Raw genomic sequence first — 25,616 nt, forward strand, 5'->3', positions numbered from 1 at the left:
ACATCACAGAGAAAGAGACAGGGTTGTGTTCTTTATAGATCCCATTAGAATGACATCACAGAGAAAGAGACAGGGCAACAACTCTTACAACTATTCAATCCTCCAAGATTCTGTTCTTAACTATACAAAGAGAAGTCTATGGTTTAGGTGGCTGGAGTCTGAATTGTTTGGGCCTTCTTCTGACACCGCCTGGAAGGAAGGGAGCTTGGCCCCAGGGATGTACTGGGCCGTACTCACCACCCTCTGTAGCGCCTTGTGGTTGGGTGCCTTGCAGTTGACATACCAAGCCGTAATGCAGCCAGTCAAGATGCTCTTAAATTGTGCAGCAATAGAACTGAGGTTCTGAGGGCCCATGCCAAATCTTTTCAGCCCTCTGAAGGGGAAGAGACGCTGTCGTGCCCTCTTCACAACTGTGTTTCTTGTGTGTGAACATTGTTCATTCCTTAGTGATGTGGACACCAAGGAACTTGAAGATCTCGACACGCTCTACCACAGCCCCATGGATGTATATGGGGTTGTGCTCACCCCTCCGTTTCCTGTTGTCCACAATCAGCTCCTTTGGTCTTGCTGACGTTGAGGGAGAGGTTGTTGTCCTGGCAGTGTCTGACCTTCCTATAGGCTGCCTCATAATCCTTGTAACTTCCCTACCCTAAACCCTAACCAGACATTTATAACTAAACCTTCATCCTTGTTTATAACCAATATATTCATAATTAACCATAGCTTCTTGTTCCATCTGTGCCCTAACTCTTACGGTTCACATTTAAACATCAATGGGTTGACGTCAGAGTTAGACATCCCAAGAATCCCATGTTTTCCGTTAATACATGGACAGCCTGTCTGCTCAGAAGAGAATCATTTCAACAATAACACAGTCATACCAAGGCAAAGAATCATCAACATAACTTTTACTATTAAACTTCTGTTTGAAAATACAAGTTTACCTTCATCACCTCAGATGAAAAGAAAAGCTAATGGCATCACTATTTGGTGACAGAGAATCAGAATAGACAACTGGAAAACAGACAGCAATAGGATCACCCTCCACCCACCATACAATAAGACCGTGATCTATTGACTGACTAACACCAGTTCCGGTACAGATGTTATTTCCAATTATGGTTATGATCAATCCCTTTCAGGTTCTAACTTGTATGAAGGGCTGTGTGGGACATTCAGCATGGCCAAGTTCTCTCCCTTGCACGCGCACACACACTCTCTTTCGCTCTCTCAAACGCACACACACACAGCGTATAAAAAAAACCCAGCAATCACGATGAAACAATAATCAAGGTTTAAAATTTAAAACACAGGTAATGAAACTTCTCCAAATGTGCTGATCGGTTTGAACTGTTTGTTGAAACTAGTTACTAGCTAGATATGCCTCCATCCCGCTCCTACCCACCCCCTCCTCCCTCCTTCCTGCTCCTACCCCCCTCCTCCCTGCTCCTACCCCCCTCCTCCCTCCTTCCCGCTCCTACCCCCCTCCTACCCCCTCCTCCCTCCTTCCTGCTCCTACCTCCTCCCTCCTTCCTGCTCCTACCCCCCCTCCTCCTCCATCCCGCTCCTACCCCCTCCTCCCTACCTCCTGCTCCTACCCCCCTCCTCCCTACCTCCTGCTCCTACCCCCCTCCTCCCTACCCCCTGCTCCCCCCCATCCTCTCTCCCTCCTGCTCCCCCCATGCTCCCTGACAGATATAAAAATAGAGATCTGGGACAGACTGTTACCCCCGTCTCCACCTCCCATGGACTAGTAGTCACCCTTAGGCACAGATCTAGAATAAACCTACATTCCCCAAATCCATCTAAGATGGACTGCGACCCATTTAACCCATTATACAAACACAGACAGTTCTGGAAGTCATAGAGCTAGGATCAGCTTTCCCTCCCCAAATCCCAACTGTTACCCCACTGTTCCCTTTGCCCTTTGAGCACCGGTGGAGAGACTATCTCTTGCCCCTCTTGTTTCCCACCGGGGGCTTCTTGAGCTGTAGCAGGGGACCTCCCGTTCCGAAGCCCGTGGACACGCCAAACGTCAGGCCGGCAGACGCGTTTAGCCCGGGGTTACTGAAGTTAAACCCCGAACTACTGCTGCTACCAAAACCTGTGGGGAGGAAAAGAGAAAGAACATGAGTTATTCATATTTAGAATGCTCACAGGGTGTCTGCTGAGACATGAGTGAGGAGTGTGTGTGTACCTGCGCTCAGGCTCCCTCCCGAGGCCTTGCTGGCGGAGGAGAAACCAAATGTGCCCCCCGTCGCAACCCCCCCGAAACCTGGACCCCCAACAAATACTGCAGGAGAGAGAGAGGGAGCCAAGCTTTAGTAAGACATTCACTAACTATGCTGCCTCAACATGACACAGAGAGAGAGAGAGAGCTTAGCTTCCTGGACACACACTCTATGCTGCTACGACATGAGTGAGACAGACAGACAGACAGACAGACAGACAGACAGACAAGACAGACAGGACAGGACAGGACAGACATGAGTGTTGCTGTGGCATACTAGATACAGACAGACAGAGAGAGAGAGAGAGCTTAGCTTCATGGACACACAGACACACTAACTATGCTGCTATGACAAGACGGAAAGAGCTTAGCTTCATGGACACGGGTGCGGGCGGACACACACACACAAACTGCAAGGGCGTGTGAGGAAAAGAGGGAGTTAAGCCTCCGTAATGACTCACTGACAAACAGGGTATACTGACGAGTAGACCAATGAGGAAAGAGCAGCTGGTATCCAAACAGGGTATACTGACGAGTAGACCAATGAGGAAAGAGCAACTGGTATCCAAACAGGGTATACTAAGAGTAGACCAATGAGGAAAGAGCAGCTGGTATCCAAACAGGGTATACTAAGAGTAGACCAATGAGGAAAGAACAGCTGGTATCCAAACAGGGTATACTAAAAGTAGACCAATGAGGAAAGAGCAGCTCCAAACAAGTTATACTAAGAGTAGACCAAACAGGGTATACCAAGAGTAGACCAATGAGGAAAGAGCACAGGTTATACTAAGAGTAGACCAATGAGGAAAGAGCAGCTGGTATCCAAACAGGGTATACCAAGAGTAGACCAATGAGGAAAGAGCACAGGTTATACTAAGAGTAGACCAATGAGGAAAGAGCAGCTGGTATCCAAACAGGGTATACTAAGAGTAGACCAATGAGGAAAGAGCAGCTGGTATCCAAACAGGGTATACTAAGAGTAGACCAATGAGGAAAGAGCAGCTGGTATCCAAACAGGGTATACTAAGAGTAGACCAATGAGGAAAGAGCAGCTGGTATCCAAACAGGGTATACTAAGAGTAGACCAATGAGGAAAGAGCAGCTGGTATCCAAACAGGTTATACTAAGAGTAGACCAATGAGGAAAGAGCAGCTGGTATCCAAACAGGGTATACTAAGAGTAGACCAATGAGGAAAGAGCAGCTGGTATCCAAACAGGGTATACTGAGAGTAGACCAATGAGGAAAGAGCAGCTGGTATCCAAACAGGGTATACTAAGAGTAGACCAATGAGGAAAGAGCAGCTGGTATCCAAACAGGGTATACTGACGAGTAGACCAATGAGGAAAGAGCAGCTGGTATCCAAACAGGGTATACTGAGAGTAGACCAATGAGGAAAGAGCAGCTGGTATCCAAACAGGGTATACTGACGAGTAGACCAATGAGCAGCTGGTATCCAAACAGGGTATACTAAGTAGACCAATGAGGAAAGAGCAGCTGGTATCCAATGAAGAGAGTAAAGCAGAGAGACCCACACCAGACCCCAGCTACAGGCAGACTGTTGTTTCAGCCCTAGATAGTGAAGAGCTTAAAAACTCAGATACATTCCCTAATACTGCCACCTGTCTTACACAAGAGGGGGGTGAGATGGTGAGGAACAGAAGAAGTTAGAGAGTAAAAATAAAGAGATCAAGAGAGTGAGAAAGAGGGGGATAGTAAAAAGTAGGAGGAAGAGAGGTAGATGGATGGGGATGAGACAGACTAATGTAAAAAGACAGGTACTACCTCCAAGGCCCGATGAGCTCGTGCTAGAGCCCACTCCTGAGGCAAAGGGGTTTCCCAAGCCAGACCCCAGGGGCGCCTGTCTCCCTGAGACAGACAGAGAGAACATAGCTTACTCCTCTGTACTACAGTCTGTTACTGAAGTCAAGTTCCCCCCTCTCCTCTGCAACGTTCAGTGGTGGTATAGACTGTGTGAACAGAGTAACACCTCAGGGCCCTGTGGAACAGTGGTTCTATATTACATTAGACTCCAGTAGTCTTCTCAGACTCCCATCCCAACACTAACCTTATGGCCACATCTAAGTTGTTCCCCTTGATATACCTAATGACTACTGATAGGCTGCTTATTAGTGATAATGGAACTATGAGACTGTGGGTTGATTTTCACAGATCAAATGGTAAATGGCAATTCCCCGGTAAACGGAGTGATGCTGAGACTCAGATTTTTCTAAATGGATTTCAAACGAAAAACAATACAACTCTTTGCACAAGGACGACTTTTAACAGTTTCCACTAAACATTTCACAAGAATGCATTGACAGTGCATTCGGAAAGTATTCAGACCCCTTCCCCTTTTCCATATTATTACAGCCTTATTCTAAAATGGATTCAATAATGTTTTTCTCCCCTCAATCCACACACATTACCCCATAATAAAGTGAAAACAGGTTCAGACATGTTTGCAAATGTATTTAAAATAAAAACTAAGAAATACCTTATTTACATAAGTATTCAGACCCTTTGCTACAAGACTCAAAACTGAGATGATTTTTAATGATTTGGAAAAGCACACATACCTGCAAAAACCAAGCCACGGTCAAAGGAATTATCTAAAGAGCTCCGAGACAGGATTGTGTCGAGGCACAGATCTAGGGAAGGGTACCAAACATTTCTGCAGCATTGAAGGTCCCAAAGAAAACAGTGGCCTCAATCATTTTTAAAATGAAAGATGTTTGGAAGCACCAAGACTTCCTAGAGCTGGCCGCCCAACCAAACTGAGCAATCGTGGGAGAAGAGCCTTGGTCAGGGAGGTGACAAAGAACCCGATGGTCACTCTGACAGAGCTCCAGAGTTCCTCTGTGGAGATGGGAGAACCTTCCAGAAAGACAACCATCTCTGCAGCACTCCACCAAATCAGACCTGTATGGTAGAGTGGCCAGAGGGAAGTCACTCTTCAGTAAAAGACACATGACAGCCCACTTGAAACAAGATTCTCTGGTCTGATAAAATCAAGATTGAACTCTTTGGCCTAAATACAAACCGTCAAATCTGGAGGAAACCTGTCACCATCCCTACGGTGAAGCATTGTGGTGGCAGCATCATGCTTTGGGGATGTTTTTCAGCGGCAGGGACGGGGAGACTAGTCAGGATCGAGGCAAAGATGAACGGAGAGAAGTACTGAGAGATCCTTGATGAAAACCTTATCCAGAACGCTCAGGACCTATGACTGGGGTGAAGGTTCACCTTCCAACAGGACAATGACCCTAAGCACACAGACAAGAGAATGCAGGGGTGGCTTCGGGACATGTCTTTGAGTGGCCCAGCCAGAGGCCGGACTTGAACCCGATCTAACATCTCTGGAGAGACCTGAAAATAGCTGTGCAGCGATGCTCCCCATCCAACCCGACAGATCTTGGGAGGATCTGCAGAGAAGAATGGGAGATACTAAGTACTTTTTACTGAGTTAATGGTCTGCATACTTATGTAAATGTGATATTTCAGTTTTGTATTTTTTTTAAATAAAAATTTCAATTTTTTTATTTAAATCTTTTTTTTCTTTGTCATTATGGGTGGGGTATTGTGTACAGATTAATGAGGGGGAAAAACAATTTAATACATTTTAGAATAAGGCTGTAACGTAACAAAATGTAAAATAGTCAGGCAAAAAAAAGTCAACTTTCCGAATGTCCTGTACTTGAAGAACAGTGGAGATGGTGGAAGTTGTTAAGTCGTCCTTGTGCAGAGAGTTGTATGGTTTGTTTAACTTTGCAATCAATGGTTTTTGTTTGACATCCATTTTGGAAAAATCAGAGTCTCAGCATCACCCTTACAATGGAATTGCCTTAAAGTAGATGTGATAGAAACATGGCAGTTAGGACCTTCACTCAAATCTCAGGGCACCAGTCTTGTTTCTTTTTAGCGGTTCTCAAATTGGATTTTAGAGTTTCAGCCTCCGCTATAGTATTAGTTAATTCTCTTAAATCCAATTGGATTTCTAAAATGAGTGATTCACCAGTCAAAAAGAAACAAAGACAAGGTCGCTCCTTTAAAAACTAATTTATTGTCAAATGAAAGCAATTCCACTTACATAAACGAGACAAACAGTTCAAGGACACAATCGACTGTTAATTCCTAGCTGCTATGGTCTCCAAAATGGTTCAAGATTCCACGAGTGAAGGAACTAGCATGTGCCAGGAAAAAATGCAGCGCAAACAATTATTCATACATGTCAAGTTTCAAAAGGCACACAATATTATTTAGTGTCAGATATATGCATCAACAACAACAAGCATTGGTTTAATATATAAATATAAACTGGGTGGTTCGTGCATTGAATGCTGATTGGCCGACAGCCGTGGTGAATCAGACCATATACCACGGGTATGACAAAACAGCTATTTTTACTGCTCCAATTACATTGGTAACCAGTTTAGAATAGCAATAAGGCACCTCGGGGGTTTGTGGTATATGGCCAATATACCACGGCTAAAGACTGTGTCCATGCACTCCAGGTTGCGTCGTGTTTAAGTCGTAGTACATTGGACATATACCACACACCCTCGGGCCTTATTGCATGCGCATATATATATACAGTGGGGAGAACAAGTATTTAATAACCTGCAAAATCGTCAGTGTTTCCTATTTACAACGCATGTAGAGGTCTGTAATTTTTAATCATAGGTACACTTCAGTGAGAGACGGAATCTAAAACAAAAATCCAGAAAATCACATTGTATGATTTTTAAGTAATTAGTTTGCATTTTATTGCATGGCATAAGTATTTGATACATCAGAAAAGCAGAACTTAATATTTGGTACAGAAACCTTTGTTTGCAATTACAGCGGTCATACGTTTCCTGTAGAACTTGACCAGGTTTGCACACACTGCAGCAGGGATTTTGGCCCACACCTCCATACAGACCTTCTCCAGATTCTTCAGGTTTCGGGGCTGTCGCTGGGCAATACGGACTTTCAGCTCCCTCCAAATATTTTCTATTGGGTTCAGGTCTGGAGACTGGCTAGGCCACTCCAGGACCTTGAGATTCTTCTTACGGAGCTACTCCTTAGTTGCCCTGGCTGTGTGTTTCGGGTCGTTGTCATGCTGGAAGACCCAGCCACGACCCATCTTCAATGCTCTTACTGAGGGAAGGAGGTTGTTGGCCAAGATCAAGCGATACATGGCCCCATCCGTCCTCCCCTCAATACGGTGCAGTCGTCCTGTCCCCTTTGCAGAAAAGCATCCCCAAAGAATGATGTTTCCACCTCCATGCTTTACTTGTTGGGATGGTGTTGTTGGGGTTGTACTCTTCTTCTTCCTCCAAACACGGCGAGTGGAGTTTAGACCAAAAAGCTCTATTTTTGTCTCATCAGACCACATGACCTTCTCCCATTCCTCCTCTGGATCATCCAGATGGTCATTGACAAACTTCAGACAGGCCTGGACATTCGCTGGCTTGAGCAGAGGGACCTTGCGTGCGCTGCAGGATTTTAATCCACGACGGCGTAGTGTGTTACTAATGGTTTTTCTTTGAGACTGTGGTCCCAGCTCTCTTCAGGTCATTGACCAGGTCCTGCCGTGTAGTTCTGGGCTGATCCCTCACCTTCCTCATGATCATTGATGCCCCACGAGGTGAGATCTTGCATGGAGCCACAGACCGAGGGTGATTGACCGTCAACTTGAACTTCTTCCATTTTTTAATAATTGGGCCAACAGTTGTTGCCTTCTCACCAAGCTGCTTGCCTATTGTCCTGTAGCCCATCCCAGCCTTGTGAAGGTCTACAATTTTATCCCTGATGTCCTTACACCCTCTCTGGTCTGGGCAATTGTGGAGAGGTTGGGGTCTGTTTGATTGGGTGTGTGGACAGGTGTCTTATACAGGTAATGAGTGGAGAACAGGGGGGCTTCTTAAAGAAAAACTACAGGTCTGTGGGAGCCGGAATTCTTACTGGTTGGTAGGTGATCAAATACTTATGTTATGCAATAAAATGCTAATTTTAAAAATCATACAATGTGATTTTCTGGATTTTTGCTTTAGATTCCGTCTCTCACAGCTGCAGTGTTCCAATGATAAAAAAAGACAGACCTCTACATGCTTTGTATGTAGGAAAACCTGCAAAATCTGCAGTGTATCAAAAAACCTTAGCCAAATACATTTAAACTCAGTTTTTCACAATTCCTCACATTTAATCCTAGTAAAAATTCCCTGTCTTAGGTCAGTTAGGATCACCACTTTATTTTAAGAATGTGAAATGTCAGAATAATAGTAGAGAATGATTTATTTCAGCCTGTATTTCTTTCTTCACATTCCCAGCGGGTCAGAAGTTTATATACACTCAATTAGTATTTGGTAGCATTGCCTTTAAATAGTTTAACTTGGGTCAAACGTTGAGTAGCCTTCCACAAACTTCCCACAATAAGTTGGGTGAATTTTGGCCCATTCCTCCTGACCGAGCTGGTGTAACTGAGTCAGGTTTTTAGGCCTCCTTTCTCACACACTCTCAGTTCTGCCCACAATTTTTGTGATGGCCACTCCAATACCTTGACTTTGTTGTCCTTAAGCCATTTTGCCACAACTTTGGAAGTATGCTTGGGGTCATTGTCCATTTGGAAGACCCATTTGTGACCAAGCTGTAACTTCCTGACTGATGTCTTGAGATGTTGCTTCAATACATTCACGCAATATTCCTCTCTCATGATGCCATCTATTTTGTGAAGTGCACCAGTCCCTCCTCCACCAAAGCACCCCCACAACATGATGCTGCCACCCCCATGCTTCACGGTTGGGATAGTGTTCTTCGGCTTGCAAGCCTCCCCCTTTTTCCCTCCAAACATAACGATGGTCATTGTGGCCAAACAATTCTATTTTTGTTTCATCAGACCAGAGGACATTTCTCCAAAAAGTACAATCTTTGTCCCCATGTGCAGTTGCAAACTGTAGTCTGGCATTTCTATGGCGGTTTTGGAGCAGTGGCCTTTCATGTTATGTCGATATAGGACTCGTTTAGATACTTTTGTACCTGTTTCCTCCAGCATCTTCACAAGGTCCTTTGCTGTTGTTCTGGGATTGATTTGCACTTTTCGCACCAAAGTAAGTTCATCTCTAGGAGACAGAACGCGTCTACTTCCTCAGCGGTATGACGGTTGCATGGTCCCATGGTGTTTATACTTGTGTACTATTGTTTATACAGATGAACGTGGTACCTTCAGGCGTTTGGAAATTGCTCCCAAGGATGAACCAGACTTGTGGAGGTCTACAATTTATTTTTCTGAGGTCTTGGCTGATTTCTTTTGATTTTCCCATGATGTCAAGCAGAGGAACAGAGTTTGAAGGTAGGCCTTGAAATACATCCACATGTACACCTCCAATTGACTCAAATGATGTCAATTAGCCTATCAGAAGCTTCTAAAGCAATGACATCATCTTCTGGAATTTTCCAAGCTGTTTAAAGGCACAGTCAACTTAGTGTACGTAAACTTCTGACCCACTGGAATTGTGATACAGTGAATTATAAGTGAAATAATCTGTCTGTGAACAATTGTTGGAAAAATGACTTAGAGTAGATGTCCTAACCGACTTGCCAAAACTATAGTTTGCTAACAAGTAATGTGTGGAGTGGTTGAAAAACAAGTATTAATGACTCCAACCTAAGTGTATGTAAACTTCCGACTTCAACTGTATGTATGTATGTATGTATGTATGTATGTATGTATGTATGTATGTATGTATGTATATAAAATATGTCAAACCATCCAGAACAGGCCCCAGTACTGCCACCTGTGTTAGTAAAGTAATCCAATAGGGAAACTACACCTCTACAGCCAATAACATCAGTGTTGTACATACTACATCCCAGAGCAGCTCCCTGGCTCTATGTAGCTAGCCCTGAGTCCGTACACTGAGTGGAGGGACTGTCTCAGCCAGTCAGTCCAACCACTACCAGTCTTCTGATCTCATTGAAGCCCTCAAAAAGGCCCAAGATTCATCATAGTCCTGTTAGCCATCACTGTTATACACTAACAGGAGTCTGCCATCTGCAGCAGCCCTATGAGTTCCAGAACCAATCACAGTTCTAGTTCCACATTATGTACTCAGTCTAGAATATTTCAGAGTGGTTCTGGAAGGTTAGCGTGAGAGGGTGAACAGACAGGTCAGAGCAGCAGTTGATTATCTCAGAGCACAAATTGTCACTCAGAATACAGAAAAATACTGATTCTTGGCACCAATGTTCCCACTGGCTTTCTCGAAGCAGTCGATACGAGCAGCAAGATCACGGTCTCTCCCTTGATAAACTAGTGAGTGATGTAATACTGAAGCCCTTCTATTGAATAGATAATGAAACTAAAGAAAACTAGGTTGTCTGTACAGAAGGTCATCAGCCCCTCTGCTATCCATTTCCTGGAGCCAGCTAGGCCTGCATGGTAGACCAACCACCAGTGTTAAGTAGTGTGTGTAGGAAATACTGATAAATCATTATCTCAAAAGGGTAATGGAGAACACACAGTGATACATTCAAAGTTGGATGGACTGTCAGGTAGAAGTGTGTATTTAGACCAGGGGTGTCAAATTCATTCCATGGAGGGTCTAGTGTCTGGTTTTTTCCTTTCAATGAAGACCCAGACAACCTTGTGAGAGGAGTTCCTTACTAATCAGGGACCTTAATTCATCAGTCAAGTACAAGGGAGGAGTGAAAGCCCCGACACTCGGCCCTTCATGGAATTAATTTGACACGTGTTTTAGAATAGTGGATCCCAACCTTTTTGGGGTACTTTACCACCAACTGAATTGTGTTCTGCCCGGAGTACCCCTGAAGTACCCCCTCATGCATTTGACCAGTAACCCTATGATCTCATGAGTCTTCTCCAGTACCCCCTGTGGATAGTCCTAGTACCCCTGAAGTACATCATTACATTACATTTAAGTCATTCTCAGACGCTCTTATCCAGTAGCCCCTGTACAAATTAGTGCATACACCTTATGACAACCAGTGGAACAGCCATTGCATCTAAATCTTGTTGGATGGTCCTAGTACACCTGAAGTACCCCCTCGTGCATTTGACCAGTAACCCTATGGTCTCATGAGTCTTCTCCAGTACCCCTGTGGATAGTCCTAGTACCCCTGAAGTACCCCCTCATGCATTTGACCAGTAACCCTATGGTCTCATGAGTCTTCTCCAGTACCCCCTGTGGATAGTCCTAGTACCCCTGGTTAGGAAACCCTGTTTGGGATACTCTGGTTATACCCAATGACCATTCCCAGCTACGGCAGTCAGTCAATGTTCTATCTACAATGCAAATAAAGACACACACACACACACACACACACACACACACACACACACACACACACACACACACACACACACACACACACACACACACACACACACACACACACACACACACACACACACACACACACACACACACACACACACACACAGAAAACAACCTCTTCTGCATGACCTGTACAGTAAGTCAGTGTTCCCCCACTCAGGTACCCCAACAGTACATATTTCTGTCATGTCCCCGGACAAGCACACCAGATCCTACCTGTCGACTAATCATCAAGCCCTTGACCAGTAGAATCTGGTGTCCAGGACTACAACACAGTGGTCCTTCTGTAATAGAGCATGGCGCAAGCCCTTCCCGAGACCACCACGTAGAATGTATGCACACATGACTGTAAGTCCTTTGGATAAAAGTCAGCTAAATGGCATATATTATTATTATTATATTACAACACAAGCGTACTGTTGTGGGTACTGAAGGAACGGATTAGGGAACCACTGCAGTGAGTAACACTATGTTTGTAACCCTAGGCTTTCCACCCATCAAATTAAACTCTGGACCTTGAAGCCAGTTCCACTGCCTTGTTTCATTGTTGTCCTCTAATCAGGGACTGATTTAGACCTGGGACAACGGGTCAAATAACTAAATCAGGGACTGATTTAGACCTGGGACACCGGGTCAAATAACTAAATCAGGGACTGATTTAGACCTGGGACACCGGGTCAAATAACTAAATCAGGGACTGATTTAGACCTGGGACACCGGGTCAAATAACTATCAGGCAGAACAGAAAACCTGCAGACACTCGGCCCTCCGTGGAATGAGACTGACACGTGCAGTACACTGTCGGTCTAACTTGGAAGTGTGCATCAAGGCATAAACACGCACGCACACACACGGTCCTCACCTAAACCAGTTTGTACAACCCCCACCCCAAAAAAAAAAAAAACAAGTTGAGGCTCAGTTTTGGAACTAAAGCGATTTGACTCCTAAAGGATGCCAGAACACGCACTTGGCAGCACCACATACTAGACGATGTGTTATTCTCAATAAAACCAAACTAATTCAGCTTCACCATCATCAGCTTCACTTCATCATCTTCAAATAGAGACTGAACCGAAAGACATTCAGCCTCCAGGTTCAGTTATTCTAGTCTGTCTGGGACAGATCTGAGAGCTGTGAATGAACACCCCAGTGTGCCCAGTAATCTGAAACCTCTACACTTCTTTATTCATCCTTCAGGTCCCATCCCTCCTTGTTTCCAGTAGAGGAAGAGCCTTACTGAGATCATGTTAAGTGCTTCTATTTTAGATATAGATCGATAAGAGAGAGAGAGATGGAGAAGAAAAGCATAGCCATCTGAATGTAATAATCATTTGGTGGATGCTTAGGTTTGTTCCATTTCATATATATATATATATCCCAACTCTCCCTGAGACACCCTCAGAGTAGAATCACAGCCAGGGAATGCCATTATCAAGTAGGGTCAGATTCCAACTAGCGACCTTTCAGTTACAGGCCCAACGCTCTAACCACTAGACTACCTGATGAATAAATGGTTGCTAGGTTTATGGACAGGCGGTTTCAACAAACACTTCTGGTAACTTCTGACACATTTAGCGCCAAACCACAGAAAGAAATGAATAAAAAGGGTTTGGCGCTGGCTATGATCCTTTCATGTTTTCTTCCTCTAATCCTCCAGCTCTCCCCCTTTCCAGAGAAAGAAAAGAAACTAAACTAAATGTTTGGCACTGGCTACATTGCTTTTCATTCTCCACTTTCTCCCTCCTCCCCCTCCCTCTGTCAGACTGAGGGGTTGGTAAGGTGAAAGGTCAAATATGAAGGGTCAGGGTTCTAGAACTTGAAGGCGGAGTTCACACCTGGGCCGGGCTGCTGCTGGCTCAGCGTGGCTGCCATGGCGACCGCTGCTGCGTTAGGGACACTGCCGAACGGGGCGGGACCGATTGTGATGCGTGGAGCGCTCTTCCACTTCTTACTGGCTGCCCGCTTGGACTCGAAAACATCAGTGGAGTCCTCCAGGAAGGCCCGGCGGTATCCCAGGTACTGCTGCTTCAGGATCTACCACAGAGGAAGAACCCCATTCGCTTCATTCTAAATACTTTATTTATAGCTCTTGGTGATTGGTCAAGGTGATGTTGTTAGCGGTCTGTAGGACTTACCTTGACGTTCTCGTGTACTGACTGGAGCTGAGCAGCCAGACAAACAAATGTCTGGTACAACTTCTGCATGGCCAGAGACAGATCTACACATGTAGTATGAAGAGAGAAACACAACAAACACAGTGTGAAGTCAGGTGTGATGTGTGATCCCCTGCCCTGTGTAGAGAGGTGATTCTCACCCTGTGGTGTGTGATCCACTGCCCTGTGTAGAGAGGTGATTCTCACCCTGTGGTGTGATGTGTGATCCACTGCCCTGTGTAGAGAGGTGATTCTCACCCTGTGGTGTGATGTGTGATCCCCTGCCCTGTGTAGAGAGGTGATTCTCACCCTGTGGTGTGATGTGTGATCCCCTGCCCTGTGTAGAGAGGTGATTCTCACCCTGTGGTGTGGTGTGTGATCCCTGCCCTGTGTAGAGAGGTGATTCTCACCCTGTGGTGTGATGTGTGATCCCCTGCCCTGTGTAGAGAGGTGATTCTCACCCTGTGGTGTGATGTGTGATCCACTGCCCTGTGTAGAGAGGTGATTCTCACCCTGTGGTGTGATGTGTGATCCCCTGCCCTGTGTAGAGAGGTGATTCTCACCCTGTGGTGTGATGTGTGATCCACTGCCCTGTGTAGAGAGGTGATTCTCACCCTGTGGTGTGGTGTGTGATCCCCTGCCCTGTGTAGAGAGGTGATTCTCACCCTGTGGTGTGATGTGTGATCCCCTGCCCTGTGTAGAGGTGATTCTCACCCTGTGGTGTGATGTGTGATCCACTGCCCTGTGTAGAGGTGATTCTCACCCTGTGGTGTGATGTGTGATCCCCTGCCCTGTGTAGAGAGGTGATTCTCACCCTGTGGTGTGATGTGTGATCCACTGCCCTGTGTAGAGAGTTGATCTCACCCTGTGATGTGTGATCCACCCTGTGGTGTGATGTGTGATCCACTGCCCTGTGTAGAGAGGTGATTCTCACCCTGTGATGTGTGATCCCCTGCCCTGTGTAGAGAGGTGATTCTCACCCTGTGGTGTGATGTGTGATCCACTGCCCTGTGTAGAGAGGTGATTCTCACCCTGTGGTGTGATGTGTGATCCACTGTCCTGTGTCACCCTGTGGTGTGAGAGGTGATTCTCACCCTGTGGTGTGATGTGTGATCCCCTGCCCTGTGTAGAGAGGTGATTCTCACCCTGTGGTGTGATGTGTGATCCCCTGCCCTGTGTAGAGAGGTGATTCTCACCCTGTGGTGTGATGTGTGATCCCCTGCCCTGTGTAGAGAGGTGATTCTCACCCTGTGGTGTGATGTGTGATCCCCTGCCCTGTGTAGAGAGGTGATTCTCACCCTGTGGTGTGATGTGTGATCCACTGCCCTGTGTAGAGAGGTGATTCTCACCCTGTGATGTGTGATCCCCTGCCCTGTGTAGAGAGGTGATTCTCACCCTGTGGTGTGTGTGATCCACTGCCCTGTGTAGAGAGGTGATTCTCACCCTGTGGTGTGATGTGTGATCCCCTGCCCTGTGTAGAGAGGTGATTCTCACCCTGTGGTGTGATGTGTGATCCCCTGCCCTGTGTAGAGAGGTGATTCTCACCCTGTGGTGTGATGTGTGATCCACTGTCCTGTGTAGAGAGGTGATTCTCACCCTGTGGTGTGATGTGTGATCCCACTGCCCTGTGTAGAGAGGTGATTCTCACCCTGTGGTGTGATGTGTGATCCACTGCCCTGTGTAGAGAGGTGATTCTCACCCTGTGGTGTGATGTGTGATCCCCTGCCCTGTGTAGAGAGGTGATTCTCACCCTGTGGTGTGATGTGTGATCCCCTGCCCTGTGTAGAGAGGTGATTCTCACCCTGTGGTGTGATGTGTGATCCCCTGCCCTGTGTAGAGAGGTGATTCTCACCCTGTGGTGTGATGTGTGATCCACTGCCCTGTGTAGAGAGGTGATTCTCACCCTGTGGTGTGATGTGTGATCCACTGCCCTGTGTGGAGAGGTGATTCTCCAGCTCCTCTATCTGCTGTCTGTACTGCTGCAGCTGGACCTCAAACTGATCCACTAAACACCGGAAATAACTAGAGAGAAAGACAGAGAGAGACACAGAAAGAGAGCATGACAGAAGAGAGAGGACAGGATTCAACTTATTAGGGATAAAATGCAGTAGATGAATCTGTGTGGATCTAAAGGACAATGTGATAAGGTAAGTTCAGGGAGGTGTGATGATGATGGGACTACTCACTCATAGGGAGCTGTGTTTTCATGTTGGAGTCCAGGGGGTGTCTTCTGAGTCCGTAGAGCTATGTCTGCATTCTTCAACTCCTACACACACACACACACACACACACACACACACACACACACACACACACACACACACACACGGAGACCCCCACTATCAAGCCCAGCAACACTAAGGGCAATTTAGTTTTGATCCTGAATTCCTCAAAGGACAATGTGACTTCAGTGTGTGTACCAGCGCAGCCTCCATCTTCAGGTGACCTATAGCCAGGGCGTTTCTCTGTAGTCCCGAGGCGCTGACAGACAGCAGCTGTTTGAGACTCCTGATGTCGTCCTGAACCTTCAGCATGGCTTTAGATGACATCCTGCTGATCTCCTCGTGAACCTGCTTCTGCTCCTTCACAAACTTCCTACAGGACGGTAGAAACTCACACGTCAACACAATGGATATTCATGACCACCGTGTTAGAGATGTGCGTAGACACACGCACATGACGATGCACGACTTCCTCACTTACTGGAAATGGTCTACATCCTGACAGATGACTGGAGGCAAGTTTTCATCTTTCAACGCTTTACTGTCCCTGAAAGAGACAGCGAGAAACTCATTATGACAACCATAAGGGGCAACTGCAATCAGTCATTGGTCACACTGCGGAATCTTATTGGTCCAGACAGGTGTCAGTCAGTAGTACTTACTGTGGGCTGGCCCCTAATGATTTGTCGCTCTTTTTCTCTGAGGAAGTGCTGAAGTCAACTCCGCCCAGTCCAAAGCTGGGGGCTGTTGAGATCGCCGTCGAAGTAGAGACTAGGGAACCTAACGTCAACCCCCCTGAACCAAGAGTGGTCTGGGCCAAACCTGGAAACACACACAAGAGTTAACACAAATAAACCCGATGACACAAACACACATACAGAATGAAGCTCGCACACGTGTTAGTCCCCGTAATGCTGACCCCAGTCCTCCCAGAGTGGACTGACACAAACCTAAGACTATTACATCACCGGAAAGGTGACACACACACACACAAAGAAAACAACTGACAGATCATACACTACCTCTAAATAAGGAGAGATAAGAGATCGATGTAGTTAACTAACCAACTAACCAGTAGGAGTCATGTTAGAGAACAGATAGATGTAGTTAACTAACCAGTAGGAGTTATGTTAGAGAACAGACAGATGTAGTTAACTAACCAACTAACCAGTAGGAGTCATGTTAGAGAACAGACAGATGTAGTTAACTAACCAGTAGGAGTTATGTTAGAGAACAGACAGATGTAGTTAACTAACCAACTAACCAGTAGGAGTCATGTTAGAGAACAGCCAGATGTAGTTAACTAACCAGTAGAAGCCATGTTAGAGAACATACTGGAACCCAACGATAGGCCTGTGGATGGGGCCACACCCCCTAGGTTGAGAGCAAATCCTGTGGCTCCTTGTTGTGGAGCGGTGGAGGTGAGGACGGAGCCTAGCGTCAGTCCTGCCCCTGAGGGGGCCGAGGAGGCAGCAGTGAGGGAGAAGGGTTGGGCCGAGGCAGACGGTTTATTGAAGGCCATACTAAAGCCTGTGGTAGAGGCTGCTGGGGCACCTGGGAGAGACCAGGAAAGAGCTGGGTTAAAGGTAGATTCAACCGTATGACATCAACGAGAACGAATTCATCTGCAGAGACTGCTACTATTGGTTTGTCATGCTAAGGCTCAAATTGGGATCAGCCAATGGTAGACGTGGACGTCATGACCGATGTGTCGCTACGTTGACAGAACATTTGCCTAACGTACGGCCTTTAGTGGGTGCAGCAACACCTGCAGTGAAACAAGAACACAACTCCATAACTACAATAATCACCTACACCTATGGTGATGTCTGCGCATTTCTTTGTGCGTGGGTGAAAGAAACAAGCATGAGGCAGGTCTGCAGAGGGAGACAGACAGACAGTCGTAAAAACGCGTGTGTGGTGTGTACTAGAGGTCGACCGATTATGATTTTTCAACGTCGATACCGATTATTGGAGGACCAAAAAAGCCGCTACCGATTAATCGGACGGTTTAAAAAATATGTATTTGTAATAATGACAATTACAACAATCCTGAATATACACTTATTTTAACTTAATATATCAATAAAAATCAATTAACCTCAAATTAATAATGAAACATGTTCAATTTGGTTTAAATAATGCAAAAACAAAGTGTTGGAGAAGAAAGTAAAAGTGCAATATGTGCCATGTAAAAAAAGCTAACGTTTAAGTTCCTTGCTCAGAACATGAGAACATATTAAAGCTGGTGGTTCCTTTTAACGAGTCTTCAATATTCCAAGGTAAGAGATTTTAGGTTGTAGTTAATAAAGTATTTATAGTACTATTTCTCTCTATACCATTTGTATTTCATATACCTATGACTATTGGATGTTCTAATAGGCACTTTAGTATTGCCAGTGTAACAGTATAGCTTCCATCCCTCTCCTCAACCAATCATCAACCATGTGTAGTTAACTGGTGATTATGATTGATAGCTAGAAACTTACCTTGGCTTCTTACTGCATTCACGTAACAGGCGGGCTCCTCGTGAGGCAGGTGGTTAGAGCGTTGGACTAGTTAACTGTAAGGTTGCAAGTTTGAATCCCCGAGCTGACGAGGTAAAAATCTGTCGTTCTGCCCCTGAACAAGGCAGTTAACCCACCATTCCTAGGCCGTCATTGAAAATAAGAATGTGTTCTTAACTGACTTGCCTAGTTAAATAAAGATTAAATAAAGGTGTAAATTAAAAATTATAATATATGTTTTTAATCGGCCAAATCGGTCTCCAAAAATACAGATTTACGATTGTTATGAAAACTTGAAATCGGCCCTAATTAATTGACCTCGTGTGTACCTACCTGAGGCAGGAGTGTTAAAGGAGAACCCCCCAGTAGGTTTCTGTGCGAACAGGGACCCCCCCAGGCCCAGAGAAGAGGTGGTGGTGGTGGTGGAGGCTGTACCACCCAGAGTAAAGCCACCCATAACTGCTGCAGCTGGGGTACTAGAGAGAGGGGGTGAGAAGTACAAAACATTACTATGCAAATATGCCTCACATGTTATATTACAGTTTTTATGACGAACAATGCATATCTGTTTTGATGTTGAATGGGTACAGTAAGGATGACAGCAAAGCCCCAAGTCTAAAACTCACACTGATTTACAAACGATCACACAGCCTCTCTCTCTAGCAAACACACACATTCAGAAGAGAAACACAAGTAGTTGATGCATCCATCGCACATGTGGTAGTTAGCAGTTGATCATGACTCTCAGTTCCATTATATTATATTACACATATGAGTCATTGGACGAAGGAGTCTTCTGTAGGGGGTGTTTTGTGGTACTGTACGGTTTTGGAAGCATGAGGTCCTTATCTTTTATATCAGCTTGAAATACTTTTCTAAAAACAAAGGTTAAAAGTGATACAACCTTTATAGGGCTAGGATTCCCACATGTCCATGTTACTGCGCTTGTTTACGGTAAACATACGGAAGACAGACGACCTGTGTGAATGAGGAAGACCTGTACTAATTAGCTATCTGCGTTTCTGAACGAACGTCTGTGTAAAACGGAAGACAGGTGCCACAATTATGTTGTCACTGAAAAAAAATGTCGCTGCAACAGTTAAAACAGTGTACAGTATGTGTGTATTTTGCATTTGTTAAATTATCGCTGTGATATGAAAGTAGAGGGATTTATGTTTCTAGAACCGTACCGCAATTGAGAATCGACTCGCGTTTAGATGGAGTATGTGGCTGTTTTGGCTTCCACTCCAGAGACAGTTCGGCATTTACACGCAGCATGTAGCTAAAGAAGGTCCTTGGACTAAGTAGTAACGTTATGCTTCTTTAATCTAATATAGTTGGGGAACTACTTAACGTCACAATTTTAACAGTGGGGTTTATTACGATTACTACTGGATAGCTGACGTTAGTTAACTACCTAGTTAGCCAGTTGGTAACAATCCATGCTGGGTAAGTTAATTAACATAATAAATGGAGATAAATCAGCTAATTTCCGTGAGCCGTGGCCAACACTTCTTACCTGGCAGTGCCTCCAAACGAAAACCCTCCGCCAGTGTTCGTGGATCCAGACCCGAAATTAAAGCCTGACATCTTCTTTTATAACAACAGGCCAATATATTGATGTAACTTTAGTTAGCCGATTGTTCACTAGTTAGCAACTAGCTTTTGGATAATAAAAAACCTCTCACCCGCATGGAGGCCCGGTCTGACATCATGGTAAACTAAAAATAATAACCACTATTCGGCTATTTCAACTCACACGCTTAGTAACGTATAACATTTGACAAAGATCGGAAACTTAGTCATTTATGCACAAAACCAGCACTCAAATGTTAACGTTCCGTCTGGACCGGTTCTGTTTTCCGGTCCGCGCTTCACCCGGAGTGGAGTTATATTTTCCAGTTACATTGGCCTACTAGGACAGTGGTGTCTGGAGGATTTAGCAGATTGGACGGTCATGTCAGGACATCTAGCGTTTGATAGTGGTCATGACCACAATGTACATTTCTCATCATGTGTGTGAATGAATTACGTTGAGGGAAAAAAAGTGCTTTGCTAATTTGAGAACGGTAAAATTGCAAAAAATGGCATATTACGGTAAAATGGCAAAGAACGTACTCTGACTTGACGTCAGTGCTCTTCACGTCGGAGCTTTAGAAAAAAGGCCTGAGTTTTACAAGGAATAAGTCATTGTTCTGCCCCAGCTGGCACGAGAGGAATATTGACTTTGTTCTTGATGGTTTCGACAACAAGGGTAATATTCTCACATATGAACAAAATAGTTTCCAATACCTTTCAGAGAGTTTATTAATGTGATCAAAGCCGTTCCCAGTGGTCTAACTACACTAATGAAAACTCAATTTAGCTTTGGTAATGATCACAAAGTTGATCCAGGACCAGTGTTGTCAACTCATTTTCAGGGGAAGTGGCTTGAAGCACAAAAAGTTGCTAAATGACGTTGTGATGTCATTGCGTGATAACGTAAAACTGCGTCATTACGTAGAATATACACAACGTTATTCAAATTGACTGGCCATCTCGAGAAAAAGAAAAAAAGAAGACTGGCCATCTCGGCCAAAAATATGATTTGACATTTGTTCAGGTACAGACTCCCACTGTACTTCTGGCTGTACAATTTTGATTGAGACATGTTGACTGATGTTGTAAGTTCTGTTCAAGATCAAACATTCGTGAGCAACTATATTCATTGGGTTTGGCTCGTTGAACCCTGCTGCTGCAGTCAGACAACAATGATTTACTGAAATTGCTGCTGGCCTGCTGCTCACGTCACTCACAATGCACGTTTGCAGCCAGGCACGTGCGTTGTGACTGAGTGTGTGACAGAGAAAATCGTTTTTGTGTCATTTAGAGGGAAAATGCATGCATTTTAGCATTTGAGTCACTTTTCAAAAGTTGCTAAAAGTTTCAAATAGCTAAATTTGTTGCTAGGTGCTGTTTGAAAAACAAGTTGCCAGGGTAGTCAGAAACATCCCTGTCCAGAACTCAGTTTGGAAGGTGTGGGCATACTTGAGAAATCTTGTAATAAATATATAAGACAAATTCTTCAATCACAAAACCAACTTACACCGAGAGGAACGTTTTTCTGGAACATGCTTATTCCTGACATTGTCTTACAAATACTGTATACCAAACAAAGTTAAGGAAGTGCACTTCAACATTTTACACAAGATATATCCATGTAATTCTATGATATCCAAATTTGTGGCAATTGATGATATCTGTGTTTTCTGTGAAAAAAGTTGTTGTTCTTTGAATGTAAATTTGTGTCAGAATTTTGGGAAAACCATGTCTACCATAGACGTCTCGTTGTGCATCGCCTCGACAAGAAGCGACAGCAAAACGATTCAAGACCAAGGAGTATCATCATCCTCTTCACTGCCAGATTCTACAGGGATGCTGTCTGGAAAGCTGCTAGGAAGAACGCCTTCCTTCAGAGCCATGGTATGCGTTTCGCCGAGCATCTCAGCCCAGAGGACATAGATAGAAGGAACAAGTTGTGGCCAACGATCAAGATAGCACGAAGTGAGGGGAAGGCTGCTTACTTCGTCAGAGGACGAGGTTTCATCAACGGTTCAAAAATCCATATTCCTCCCTAAAATCTCACCAGAAGGAACAGGTTGATGGTTTCAGCCATGGTATTCTCATTTTCCTTATGTTGTTTACCTAACAGGCATCAGGTGACTATTTTAAAGGAATACTCAGGTATTTCAATTAATTAGTTTGTTCTTGTATGACCAGAAGATCTATTTTGTTTACAAACTTACGAAGAAGATTGAAAGCTGTATTTAGTTTTTATGTATACAGTAACCAAGATACTGTTTTAAAGGGCATACAGGTCTGCTCTGAGTTTACACGGGTATTGTTCTATTTAGTTATTAATACTTATTTCCAAGTGAAAAAGGTCTTAGGAACGTTTATATGTAAAACATTTTTTATTCAATTATTTTATGATCAGTTTTTATATGTACTTAAAATAGTAGGTACCCTTTTATTTAAATTATTATTTTTTATTTTTTTCTCAGAATAGTTCCTGATTACACTAAAGAGGGTTTTTAGTCTCTCTTACTACAAGAACCCTTGTAGTAAGCCGGATAACGTCTAGCTCAAAGGTTATGGAATAAGCTATTTTCACTTTAAATGGACTTAAATGGTGCAGATTTCGGTTCCTTATCGTTTACGTTCACTGCTCCTAGGTCTTTGACTCATCCTACTACAGTTTATACTTTTATATAATATTTCTTGTTCTGTCTATAGTTTCTCTTAATGCTAGGGGGTTACAAAACAATGTGAAGCGCAAGGCCTTATTTTTATTTGCTGAACAATTTTGAACAGATGCCAACTTCTGGAGGTCACAGTGGGGCAACGATATTTGGCTTTCCCATGGATCTGAACGCTCTGCTGGTGTCACTACAATGAAAAATACCTTTGGTGGTAATATTCTACACTCGGAATATGACCCCTTTGGTCACTTTATTTGTCTTGTCATCAGTTACAATGACATTACACTCACTACTGTAAACTTCTACGGGTACAACACCAAACATGAGAATTATGAGTTGCAATGACATTACGCTCATTACTGTAAACTTCTACGGGTACAACACCAAACATGAGAATGATGAGTTGCTTGAAACTATAGAGAAACATATACTTCATTGGTTATCTACATTTCCCAATTTGTTATTATTGATAGGAGGGGACTTTAACATTACTATAGATAATACAACTGATAGATGGCCAACCAATCAGAATTTGGGTTTAATACTTTTTCTGGAATAGTATACTGATATATGGAGAGAGAGGTTTCCGGCCGACAGATCATTCACTTGGAGTAACAAAACAGGCTCCAGACAATCCAGAATAGATGTTTGGCTTATATCCAAATGTATTGATAGTGAGTGTGTTATTACAAATATTTGTACTCCTCCCCTCACAGATCATAGGGCTTTTTATGTTGATATCAAAATATTTACCGACACTAACCTTGTTAGAGCATCCTACTGGAAGCTAAATAGCTCATTATTAAATAATGATATAGTTACATTTGAGGTTAAAGATCTGCTCTCACACTTTTGGTGAAGGGCTTGTGAAGAAAAATCTTATTGCAAGAACTGGGAGCTCTTTAAATTTGAGGTGTCCAAATACCTTAGAAAATATGGTAGTAATCTTGCTAAGACCAGAAGAGCTGAGGAGGAAAAGGTGATCATTAAGATAACTTCCCTTTCTCAGAGGTCCCCAGCCGACCTCTCGGGGAAGGAGGAGATGGAACTAATTGAGTTACAAAATAAACTGGATAATATATATAGATTAAAAGCAGAAGGAGCCTTTATTAGATCTAGAAAAAATGGATTGAGGAGGGAGAACAGAATTAATCCTATTTCTTTAGACATGAGAAATTTCACTCTAAAAATAACACTATCCATAAGTTAAACATTGATGGTGTCATTACAGATGACCAAAAATTAATCACTAAATACTGTAGCAATTTTTAAACAAAATTGTATAGCTCTACGTACTGTCAGGAATCCACAGATATGTTTTTTAACTCACTGAACTCACTGAATAATGTTCACTCTGTCAGTGATATAGAATCTAAACAGTGTGATGAACCCATCAAATATCTAAAGAACAATAAATCACCAGGTGTTTATGGAATTACATCAGAATTTTACAAATTATTTTCTGAACAAGTAGCTCCCTTCCTATTTTAAGTCTTTTTTAGAGAGTATTAGAAACAATGTTCTCCCTCCTACAATGAGTCAGGGGTTAATAACACTGATACCTGTAAGCCTAAAAAAGAAGTGCTGCTCATCGATAACTGCCGTCCAATTTGTCTTCTTAATAATGATGAAATCATTGATGAAACACAGTCTGGCTTCAGGAGGAACAGACATATTTCTAACAATGTCAGACTAGTATTAGACATACTTGACTACTCAGACCTCGGACTGAGGATAGCTTAGCTTTTAGATTTTTATAATGCATTTGACACAGTAGAGCATTAGTTTCTCTTCCACTCCCTTGAGAGACTTGGCTTTGGGGATTTTGTCTGTAAGGCTATTAAGACTCTCTATGCAAATGGTCTATCAAATTGAAATATGGCAGCTCACCTAGATTTGAGTAAAAGAGAGGAATTAGGCAAGGTTGTCCTATCTCTCCTTACCTGTTTTTATTAATCACCCAACTTCTTGCAAATTCTTTAAATAATAGTCCTGTACAAGGTATTTCCATAGCTGGTAAAGAAATTATTATAAGCCAGCTGGCTGATGATACTACACTTTCTCTGAAAGACGCTAACCAAATTCCCATATCGATCAATGTGATACAATCCTTTTCCAAAGCGTCTGGTCTATATCTTAACATTAAGAAATGTGAACTCATAGCTGTCAAATATTGTGTGACACCTTCATATTATTGTATTCCAGTAAAATAATAACTTACATATTTAGGCATAACCATTACAAAGGATCAGAAGTCTAGAGGCTCTAAATTTTGCACTAAATTTGAACCCTCTTATTTAAAAACCCCAGAAGAAGCTAAATCAATGGCTACAGAGGGACTTATCTTTAAAAGGTAGAGTCCTAATAACCAAGGCTGAAGGTATCTCTAGACTAACATATGGTGCTCTATCTTTATATCTTGACAGTAAAATAAGCAAGGAGATAGACCAGATGCTTTTCAACTTTCTGTGGAGAAACCATACCCATTACATTAGGAAAACTGTTGTAATGAACACTTATGAGAATGGTGGGCTGAATGTTCTGGACTTTACTACTTTAAATAATACTTTTAAGATCAATTGGATAAAACAATTCCCAAGAAGACCCACTTCTATGTGGAATTTTATTCCTCATCATGTCTTCTTTACAGGGCTTCGGGCAGCCGAGCGGAAATGGAGGAAAACTCGCCTCCCTGCGGACCTGGCATCCTTTCACTCCCTCCTCTCTACATTTCCTCCTCTGTCTCTGCTGCTAAAGCCATTTTCTACCACTCTAAATTCCAAGCATCTGCCTCTACAACCCTATGGGTGGGAAGAACCTACCCTTGCCATGCCTACCAACTGAGCTACAGAAGGACCTCCCTCCTGAAGCTCTTTGCCACCTCTCCCTCCCCCTCCTCCCCCCCCCTCCTCCCTCTCTGCAGATGA

General features: G+C 43.7%; 1 protein-coding gene and 2 long non-coding RNA genes across 17 annotated transcripts; 1 reads left to right on the forward strand and 2 right to left on the reverse strand.

Annotated features, from left to right (window-relative positions):
• Positions 1 to 1,681: 1,681 nt before the first annotated feature.
• On the reverse strand, positions 1,682 to 20,868 carry LOC118369663 (nucleoporin p58/p45-like). Of its 13 annotated transcripts, none has more exons than XM_052500678.1 (13): positions 20,741 to 20,868; positions 18,782 to 18,924; positions 17,250 to 17,495; positions 16,604 to 16,763; positions 16,423 to 16,488; positions 16,140 to 16,314; positions 15,906 to 15,985; positions 15,572 to 15,741; positions 13,702 to 13,784; positions 13,402 to 13,600; positions 4,014 to 4,097; positions 2,198 to 2,293; positions 1,682 to 2,104 (listed from the first exon to the last, which is right to left on the reverse strand). In XM_052500678.1, exons 2-13 carry the CDS (start codon positions 18,903 to 18,905, stop codon positions 1,947 to 1,949), a joined length of 1,641 nt encoding a protein of 546 aa, XP_052356638.1. In that variant the 5' UTR covers positions 18,906 to 18,924; positions 20,741 to 20,868; the 3' UTR covers positions 1,682 to 1,946. The 13 variants fall into 13 exon arrangements, 12 of the variants coding, with proteins under 12 accessions (XP_052356638.1, XP_052356635.1, XP_035610120.1 ...); XM_052500675.1 differs by lacking the exon at positions 20,741 to 20,868 and adding an exon at positions 19,968 to 20,427; XM_035754227.2 differs by lacking the exon at positions 20,741 to 20,868 and adding an exon at positions 19,968 to 20,423 and having other exon boundaries at positions 15,623 to 15,741.
• Positions 6,272 to 11,848, reverse strand: LOC127917725 (uncharacterized). The gene is made up of 2 exons (XR_008097646.1): positions 11,264 to 11,848; positions 6,272 to 11,122 (listed from the first exon to the last, which is right to left on the reverse strand). It is a non-coding gene; the product is annotated as an uncharacterized LOC127917725 (long non-coding RNA).
• Positions 13,933 to 15,754, forward strand: LOC127917723 (uncharacterized). 3 transcript variants are annotated; one of them, XR_008097645.1, is made up of 7 exons: positions 13,933 to 14,068; positions 14,119 to 14,169; positions 14,221 to 14,322; positions 14,905 to 15,057; positions 15,152 to 15,253; positions 15,357 to 15,509; positions 15,663 to 15,754. It is a non-coding gene; the product is annotated as an uncharacterized LOC127917723 (long non-coding RNA). The 3 variants fall into 3 exon arrangements; XR_008097642.1 differs by lacking the exon at positions 15,152 to 15,253 and having other exon boundaries at positions 14,119 to 14,271; positions 14,803 to 14,955; XR_008097644.1 differs by lacking the exon at positions 14,905 to 15,057 and having other exon boundaries at positions 14,119 to 14,271.
• Positions 20,869 to 25,616: the final 4,748 nt, after the last annotated feature.

This window comes from Oncorhynchus keta, chromosome 4 (assembly GCF_023373465.1).
Source record: "Oncorhynchus keta strain PuntledgeMale-10-30-2019 chromosome 4, Oket_V2, whole genome shotgun sequence".
Lineage (NCBI taxonomy): Eukaryota > Metazoa > Chordata > Actinopteri > Salmoniformes > Salmonidae > Oncorhynchus > Oncorhynchus keta.